The sequence below is a fragment of the Manihot esculenta genome, chromosome 7 (genome assembly GCF_001659605.2).
Source record: "Manihot esculenta cultivar AM560-2 chromosome 7, M.esculenta_v8, whole genome shotgun sequence".
NCBI classification, from domain to species: Eukaryota; Viridiplantae; Streptophyta; class Magnoliopsida; order Malpighiales; family Euphorbiaceae; genus Manihot; species Manihot esculenta.
In genome coordinates, this window is record NC_035167.2 from 4,100,620 (window position 1) to 4,110,548 (window position 9,929).

The window sequence follows — 9,929 nt, forward strand, 5'->3', positions numbered from 1 at the left end:
AGTAAAAGCCAGAAAATTAAAACAGTTAACAAGGAAAAGCATATCGTAAACATAGTAAATAGAGTCTATTTTCCCTCTTTTCACTGCAGAAGAAAGAGAACCAAAATGCCAAAACCTTAAGCAGATGCAAGATATTATTATTACTTTGTGCAAATGTCAACTTCCCCAAATATTCATTTTTGACAATTATATATGATGCTGACAGATAATGGGAATTTAAAGAAATCAAGTGCATATCAACTATCATGACAGACGCTCAGGAAAGAAGCTTTACCTTTGAAAATGGAATATCTATGGTCTCTTTTCTCTCCTTTCTTAAGGGGCTCATGAATACCAAATATTTCAGAGAACCGTAAAATCACCATGCCATCCTCTACGCACAGAACAGGCAGAGGTGTGGAAGTTTGAACATCTGGAGGCCCCGTCAGAGCATCAGATTTCTCCTGTTTAAACACAATATGGAAATATAAAATTGTTGATATGAGCTTGACACTCTAAACATACAGATAACAGAACTCACGATGCATCCAATTTCTATGTAAATTCTATATTAAAAGATTATGCATATTTACATCTTGCTATCTTTAATCAATCATTCAACAAAGAAAGCATCAATGTGTAAGAAAAAGTGCAAACTTGGATTTACACCACTTGCATTTCAAAAGGAGCAAACTAAACCACAAGATGATAGTATAAGTGTGATTTCTGCTCTCTTCTTCCCTCACTTCTCAACTTTCAAAAACTTCCATGAAGATAAGAAGTCCATTGCAGAATCAGCCACATGAAAAATTCAAAGATATTTTGCCTTCACAAAGTTCCTCTTTTCAAAGTTAGGACATAATAGCCTATCCCAAGCCTGGACAAAGTAAAGGTGCAGTATGTAACAACCAGAATAGAACTTTGAGAAGGTATGGACACATGCATCATAGTCTAGAAAATGCACCAATATAAAATGTTGAGTGCATTGAAGTGGTATGACAAGAGACAATGTGGAAGGAAATAGTGAGAATGGACTTAATAGCCCCAGATCTTTCTAACATAGCCCTAAACTAGGTGCAATAGAGACAGATTCACATAACAGCCCAAACTACTTTGTGATTAATCCTTAGTTGAGTCAAACATAAAATATTCTAAAAGCTAGTTGCAACTATCTCAGTATTTACAAGATGGATACAAATGAGATTGAAAAGTAACTTCTCCAGATCAGCTGCGAAAAATAATTGGACACATAACTGAAGGGTATGAGGCCTATTCTATCCCTTGTTTACACAACAAATTAATCAAAGAGAGCTAAAGATATTAAAGAATGTTTGCATAATTGTACCACACAAACTTATATATGTTCTAGAAAGAAATGGAGAAAAGAGAGTAACTTTTAGAAATTGTCCTTAAGCTTGTATTGAATGTTAAGTATTTAATTCAATAATGTTATAATTCAGATTTGCAACAATAGTAGCCACAGATCATGCAAAATGACAACGAAAACCAAATAAAATAAAATATAAAAGCAAAGCAAGATTTAAAAATAAAAGAGGAGGATTGCTTGCAGACTTACCTCCTCCAAATCTGCATCCAGATTTTCAGTATCCATGGAATCAAGTTGTGTCCCATCATGTGGAGATCTTTCTTCACCTGGAATAACTAGAACATCCTGCTGAGCTGAGAGACACTAAGCAACATAAGACATGATATTGGAAACTTAGAGATAGAATGCTTCAATTACTATGAAACCATCAAAATGGGAACAATAACATCAAAGGGGATAAAAAGAGAAAATTCCACCAGTATACCAAAAAACAAGGGTTGAAAAATGTTTTCCCAGTAAATCCAAGCTACTTATATTGAAAATGCATTTCCAAATTCACACAAACAAACAAAAGTTGACTTCAGGACTCAGATACAAGACAACTAACAGATAAAAATTAGTTCCTAAAGCTGGAGCATAGCTGTCATATCAAGAATCAAAATCCTATTTTCTTGACTAAGAAGCGAATCGGATTGTAAGATCCAGCAAAACTTTAGAAAAATCAATTAGAAATAATACATTCACACACAGACACACACATTATTTACAATAGAATATTTAATATCTTTTAATAAAATTAATAGTAAACAATAAACATTAAATCAAAGGAACCTAATGACTTTGTTGTGACCAAGTTCAAAGTATCAACCTAGCAAGTTAAAATTTTAAAACAAAAATAATTAGAACTATTTTGGGCCATTTTCCCATTTTTCTTTCATTAATTGGTTGAACTTTTGGTTTTTTGTCTTTTCCCGTTTTCTGAATTTGGCCATTTGTTGCCCTTTTCTTTAAGAATCGACCAAATCATGACAATGCTCATGATTCACCTTCGATTCATGCGATTCTTTTCTGATTCTTGGCTATTTTTTATTCACCAATCAATTTGTATCATTAGGCTAGTGATTTGATATGAATCATATGCTTTGCAATGAGAATCGCATGATTCTAACAACATAATTTAATGAAAAATCATTCTAAACTATTTTCTATCTTTTGTTGTTAGGCCCTCCATTAGCTCGTTTGTCAAAAGATCGAATTAAAACATCTGATCCTACTTCCAACTTAGATCTTCCTGTTGCTCTTCGCAAAAAATGTGTGCACTGTCCCATCTTTTCCTTTTGTGTCTATGATCATCTGTCTTCCATCTTGATTTTTATTACTTCTCTAAGTATGTTTCTATACCTAAATATATATTGGAAGTTTCATATCATCCCGCTTGACGTGTTGCAATGCAAGAGGAAATGGTGGATTTAGATACTAATGAAAATTGGGAATTGGTGCCTCAACCCATAGACAAGAAACCTATTGGATGTAAATAGGTGTTTAAAGCAAAAGTGGACCCCGATGATTTTGTAGCTCAACTGAAATTTGCCTTGTCGCCAAGGGCTATGCTCAAACTTATAGAGTTAATTATTCTATTACCTTCTCACCCTGGCCAAACTTGTTTCTGTTCGCTTATATATTTCTTTGGCAGCAATACATAATTGACTTCCACACCAGTCACCAGCTTGATATTAAAAATGCATGGAGATTTTTAGGAAGAAGTATATATGGAGCAACTCCTAGTTTTGTTGCACAAGGAAAGTTGCATAAAGTCCATAGACTTTAGAAGTCTTTATATGGCTTGAAGCAAAGTCTTCAGACTTGGTTCAAGAGGTTTATTTGTCAAGAATTTAACATGAAAAAGAGTATTTGTGGTCTCAATGTTTTACAGAAATTCTGAGACAGACCTAATCTTATTGGTGCTATATGTAGTTGATATCTCTTAAATCCTTCCTTCACACCCAACTTCAATTGAAAATTTTGGGCATGTTAAAATATTTCTTAAATATTAAAGTTACAAGATGTGAGAAAAATATCCTTTTGTCTCATAAAAAATATGTCCTTGTTCTATTGGCAAAATAAAAAATTAGGGGATAAACCTTGTATGCACCAATAACTCCTAACTTTAGCTCACAACTGAGGATGGTGAGCTGTTTGAAGATCCAAAGACATACAAAAGATTGGTTGGCAAGTTAATTATTTTATAGTGACCCATTATATTGCATATTCTGTTAACATTGCAAGTCAATTTATGTTCTCCTTGACCGTTACCCACTAAGAAGCCTTGGGACAGATTCTATGTTACTTAAAAGAAGCCCTAGGATGTGGCTCTTATATGCATAATTAACATCTATGGTCCTGCTTGAAGGGTGTTATTGTATTGAAATTTGTAGTAGAATAGGAAGCAAATTGATAAGGTTCTTATTAGCATAATTATAGGAAGAGACATTGTACATCTTCCTAATTAGTTAGTATACTTCTAGAAAGAATTGTATAGAAATCTATAATCATTATTGATGACAAATATATTGATTTTGTGATCCAATAACAGCATTAAGGGAAATTTCTTACATTTACACAAGTTCTATGACTATCCATGGAAGAACGTGTATTTATCATCAAAGTGTAGCAGACTCATTTCAAATCCTATCTAAAACATGATCAAAATTATTTCGCTTTGGTTGAAAAATTGCAGCACAAAAAAAAAATCAAACATATTTAATTTATACCTGAGCAAAATACCAAAAGCTAAAATATTTTTCCCCACACCCAAAATACATCAACATGCTTACATATATAGGAACCAAGCTAAATGCCAGTACGTTATTCAAAAGAAACACTGAGCATTGATTTTACAGAGTGGTAAGATGATTAACACACTTGCATAGTCAAGTTCCCAAGTCATTTATCTTTTAAAAAATAACATAATACAGATCTAAGTTTCAACATCAAATGTTTTACCCAAAAGTTGTTTAGGCAAGAGTATGCTCAAACCATTAAAATGTAAATTACAGGAGGGTGACAATGAATAATTGAAGAATTAAAGAGAGAATTTGGGGAGAAAATGATGCAGAATGAGCTGCTTCCATGCCCAGTGAAACTTATAAAGAAATACCTTCAACTTCAAGGTCTTTATCAAGAACCACATGTTCCTTTTCAGTTTCCTCTTCCTCATCATAATTTTCATCATCAAACACAGAAGTTTCAGGCTCCAATGTGGCCAGAGGAACTTGAGAAGAAAAATACTCCTTTTTTGGCAACAAATAATCCTCCTCACTAGCAGCTTGAATCTCTGGTCCTTCATACTGCTCATCAAAATCTTCATAATCAACTGCATCTTCAGCCTTCTCATCATAATCTAGCAGCAGAAATTCACATTGAACACAATCAGAAAAATTAAGCCAGAGATTGATACCCAGATAAATTATGATAAAGAAACAATAGCACTACTCGCTCACGCATCCAACCAGGCATTTCTCAAGATTATGTCATTGTTGAATTTGGTTGTAAATGAAAATTGTTAAATCCTATATTGTTTTGAGAGAGGGATAATGTGCCTTTGTAAGGCCTTGGCACCATTTCCTCCCCTCAAGCTAGTTTTCAGGAATAATTAAGCCAAGACCATTTTCTAAAGGTGATGTCAAAGCCTCCCCATCCAACATTGGGCCTCTCGTAAGTGTTTCATGCTAAAAGTATATGGTCATGGGCATGAGAAGGGCACATTAACTCCTACATCAGTTTGGGATAGAGATAGAGGTAATACGCCCCATTATAAGGCCTTGGGCACTCCTCCTCCCCCTTGACCTAGCTTTTATAGGTGAGATAGGCTTAACCCTTTTTTAAGAAAATTATTCTAGAAATCTATAATTTGTGTGTTTCATTGTTTTGAATAATGAATAACTCAACAAGAATACCAATATATAATAATTATTGATAGATTCGTCTCAAAAAAATATTACTGGAATATCCTTGTCATTTTGATTCCCAAGATGCAAACTTACCAAGAATTCAAGATACAGCTAAGCAAACACAATAATGCAGAATTCCTATCACACATCTCATTAAGTAAACGCAACCTAAAGGCCATCTCTCAAACTCAGTGGCTACAAAATGCACTAAGCATGGTTTTTATCTGCAGCCATATTCACACAACAATTACCAAGCAGGGTGATCTCTTTCTTGTAGCTTGTATGAACATACTGGGATATTGTCCAATCCCAAATCTGCATGCATAAGTCCAAAGTTTTACCTTGAAATTTATGCACTTTGCAGTGTGATCCCTGAACAATTATTTCATAGATGAAGTATCTGAACAATAAAGATTGTGACAACCTATATATTCCAGCCACCTACCTGATCTAATTTTTTGAGGAATTCCTCAGTAGCAGGAAACACAAGACAAGTTAGCTTCTTTTGTGATAAGTCCAAGTACCCAGAATTCTCTAGTTTCTAGAGAGAGACTCTTTTCTCTCTGTCTTAGGGCTTTCTTCCAGGAGGAAGGCTCCTTCTTGCCACCCGGAATGTGGGTTTCCTCTCCCATCTTCGGGTGGGTGTAAATATTTTTGTTGATGTTATTTTTTAGCAAATCCGACAGTTTTAATGAGAGGGTGTAGATCTACTCTGGTTTCTTTGTTTTTTCTTGTTTCTGTTGGTTCTCTTGTTGCTGGCGTGTTAGGTTTTTGTATGCAAGTATGGTTTCCCTCTCCTGGAAGATCTTCTTGGTCTATGTCAAAGCTTCGATGGTAGGAGGGTATCACACACGGACGTTCACGGAGATTTTCTGAAGCTCCTGGTCTGTTAATGCCTATAAGAGAGTGAGATGGCCAGAGCTTTGCCTCCTTCCCATCTCGGGTAGCCATGGCACTGCATGCATCCAATGATATGACTTGGTTCTGAAGTTTTCTATATGAGAACAGTGGCTCAAGTTTAGTTATGCCTTTGATTTCCTTTGCAAGCCTGCATCAGTTTTCTTCTTGCTAATCTGATGCCTGGGTTTGATTGATAGAAGTGACAGCTCCTTTAGTGGTTCTTTTCTTGATTCCTTCCTCGATCATTCTCAGGTGACCTTCCTCTCGGGATGTGCACTGCTGCTATTTTAGAATTTTCGAGCTTTCTTGCTCGGGTCGAGAGATCCAGGTTGCTGTAATCTGTTAGGGTTTCTTTGTGGGCTTATCTCTTGGGCTGATTGTTCTATAGGGAGCTCCTTTCCTTTTTTTCTTTTAAGTTGTATTATTGGACCCCTATTTCTGGGCTTATGCCTTTTCTTAATGAAATCTAATCATCTCTTGGCAAAAAAAAAGTTAGCTTCTTTTTCCTCTTTTCCTTCCTTTTGACAATTCATTGTATATGTAAACTATATAGTTCCATCTCAAAGCCAACTAAGCACTGAAAAATAATTTGTATGATAGAAAGTACGACTTGACAATGGACACAAATTATATTGTTCAAGTACTTGATTATATCAAGTTATTGTTTAGAGACCACATTACAAAGTTTAAGGTAAGAACTTGGCCTTACCTTAAATATTGAATTCTCCCCTTAGTCATAAACTCCTGAGCTTCTAAATAACTTGAATAATGATTATCATATGCTCTCTTTCTCAATCAAGCCATACTCTTCAATTGATGTTTGCTTTTTAGAACCTAGCATGTCAAACTATTAACTACCCAACAAGGAATTTGATTGAAACTTTTCCTTATATAAGTTCCACTTAATATCAATCAAAATATGAACTGAAGAAACACAAGTAGAGAAGAAATTAATCAGTTGAAGAAACAAAGATACTAACACAACATCAAAAACTGCATGAGATAGTATGTCCTGGCAGACAACATCACCTTGTTCTGCAGCATCAGCAGATGACTGTGATGATTTAATCGACAACTGAAAGAAAAGCAACATGATTAGTGCCAAACCAGAAAAGAAAATTCAACCGAAATCCACCATAAAAATCTGAGGATGTCACTTATAAACTAAGAGATCTCCTAAAGTAACAGTGAGAACCATAAAGCAAATACATGGTTAAGATTTCCATACATTTATATCTGTCAATGATTGGCCCAATTTGTCAGCAAGTGCACCAAGATGCTCCTTCGCATCCTGAAAGTATGTATTTTAGCATAAAAATTAGAATGTCAAACTGGAAAAATATATCATACTATCAAATAGAAAAGATGCTCCTGCCACAAGAAACCAGCAAAAATATTTAAAAAAAAAGCCAAGAGAGTTGACACATGAAAGGAGAAGAAGAAGAAGAAGAAGAAAGAAGAAGAAGAAGGAAAATAATAATAATAATAATCAAAAACTAAACAAGACGCCTGCCAAAGCAGCCATCAGGAGAAAGTATTTCCTTACATATCAAGTAAATGATCTACGCAAGACAATATGCCAGTAAGGTAGCTCAATGAGGAATAATTGTTGTTTAGTCTTATTATTAAGAAGTAGTTTAGCTTTTTTCTTTTTCCTATCCACCTATCCCCCATAAATCACCATCTCAAAAACACCTTACCAAATTATGTAATCTCAACTTGGAACAAAGATGTCCATCACTTACATTTGCAATGTCTTATTTGTCTATGCAGATACTTATGATTGTTCATTTTTATATTAAGATAAGATTGGAAAATAGTATATTTAACGTAAAACAGAATAAAGAAATATCACCTCGTCAAGGTAATCCACATCAAGATCACCAGAGTTGTCGACATTCCCAAACATAAATCCCAATAACCCATTACCTCTGCCAACCTCCTCATATTCCTCCTCATCATCTGCAAAATAAGTCAGGGTACACACATAAGAATGGAACATGTGGTAGAAAATAAGGGGAAAGAAAAATCTGCTACTCTGTAATGCAAATAATTGAACATGTTATTCAGTTCAATGTACTAGAAATGCCAACTTTCAACAAGAAGCAAAAAGCAAATGTCTCATCCATGTTTTGCTATAAATTAGAAAGAAATGCCTACTTTCAGTAATAGAAGAATTGTAATTCACTAAACCGAAAGGTAATTAAGCTATGGAGATCTTTTCTTATTATGAAACACCCTCCCTGCCCAAATTAAGGTAGGAGAGGTAGGAGTGGGACTTGGTAAAGTTTTGGAATATCTTCTTGCTATTTTTTTTTCAACTCAGCATTACTTGTTTAGTGACTATTATTTCTTTTCATTCTAGAAAAATCAAATTTCCTACATCAAATAATTTTTTGTGGTCAATTTCCAAAGAACTAATAGTATTGAGATTTTGCAAATACAAAGATCTAAATTCCATAAGAAAAGCACGCATCATCCCCATATGTCTTCATTACACCAGCACCACTGATGCACAACTTACAAACAAAAAGGAAGAGAAACAAATTATCAATTGTATTAATTTCCATAATTAATAATTATTATAATAATAGTCTACTAAAATGCCTAGAGAACCTATGTATATATAGTACAATTGTTAATCCTGCTATGAGTCTATGACAACGTGTACCTGGCTAAAAGTCTCAACCATCCACTTGTATATCAATATCCAATCAAATACCGACGCTATTCACACGATATAACAACGCATTGTTGTGTTAAGCAGCCAACTTACCTTCATCACGGCCATCCAGGGAAGTACTACCTGATGCATATCCCATGTTTTAATGGCAGCAACCCTGCATATAATGACAAACAGAAATTAAAATCAAAGTACAAATAAACTTAACATAAAAAGAGCAACCAAAGGAGTAGCTACCTTCAATTGCTCGCAACAGGAAGATAAATAATGCAAGAAAACAGAAAAAAAAAACAAATGAAATAGCAATTAAAGTGTCAAACTCTCAGCTCTTAAGCTGTATGTAAACTTGTAGAGAATGGTCAACTGAAATAAACACTTAAATTAGCTAAATTCAGTCATAATTTCAAGTTCCTTAAAATCAAAATTTTCAGTCTAATACCAGGAAAAAAAAATTCCATATAACAAAGAGAAAAAATTATTAAAAAAAGGAAAGAGAAGGTGCAACAAGATTTGGGAACCAAGAAAAACAAAAATGACCAGAAATCAAACCCTAGCAAGAACATATCATATATTACCGTAATAAACTTTTTTAACACAAAATAAATAAAATGAAAAAGCTCAAACAATAAAAAAGTAATAAAAATAAACAATATTAAAGCCTAAAAAATGCAAATTAACTCAACTGAACATAAGAAAAATCACAATATGAGCTAAAAATCCCAAAAAAGATATAAAAAGAATGGGGGGAGTCAATTCATTAAATTGGGTCGTGCTTATATATACTATACAACAAAAATATTGAATTGGAAATTTGAAAAATTCACAAAGACTCCAAGCAATGAAGGGAGGGAATGAAAAAGAAGAAATGATTTGGATTTCGAAGGACGACAATGAAAAGCAATAGAAGGAAAAGAGAAGTCAAGCTTCGAAGAGGAAGATAATTGAACAGTACCGTTAAGTTATGGAGGTTCCTTCATCGAATCAAGAATAACATAGTCCTCGACTGGAATAGCGAGAACAAATATTTGGATTAGCGAACTCTGATGTCGGATTTCGTTGAAAGAACAGAGAGAGAGAGAGAGAGAGACAG

General features: G+C 34.1%; 1 protein-coding gene across 4 annotated transcripts in view; it reads right to left on the reverse strand.

Annotated features, from left to right (window-relative positions):
- Positions 1-9,929, reverse strand: part of LOC110619319 (transcription initiation factor TFIID subunit 1) — a 34,544-nt gene extending 24,615 nt beyond the window's left edge. For 2 of the 4 annotated variants that reach the window (XM_043958267.1, XM_043958266.1), the window contains exons 1-8: positions 9,792-9,929; positions 8,933-8,996; positions 8,012-8,118; positions 7,385-7,447; positions 7,186-7,231; positions 4,464-4,706; positions 1,556-1,659; positions 275-443 (exon numbers count right to left, since the gene is read on the reverse strand). In XM_043958267.1, the coding sequence (XP_043814202.1) occupies positions 275-443; positions 1,556-1,659; positions 4,464-4,706; positions 7,186-7,231; positions 7,385-7,447; positions 8,012-8,118; positions 8,933-8,978 (778 nt within the window). In that variant the 5' untranslated portion in view covers positions 8,979-8,996; positions 9,792-9,929. Of the gene's footprint in view, positions 1-274; positions 444-1,555; positions 1,670-4,463; positions 4,707-7,136; positions 7,232-7,384; positions 7,448-8,011; positions 8,119-8,932; positions 8,997-9,791 lie in introns of those variants that run through there. The other 2 variants (XM_043958269.1, XM_043958268.1) reach the window with 2 other exon arrangements.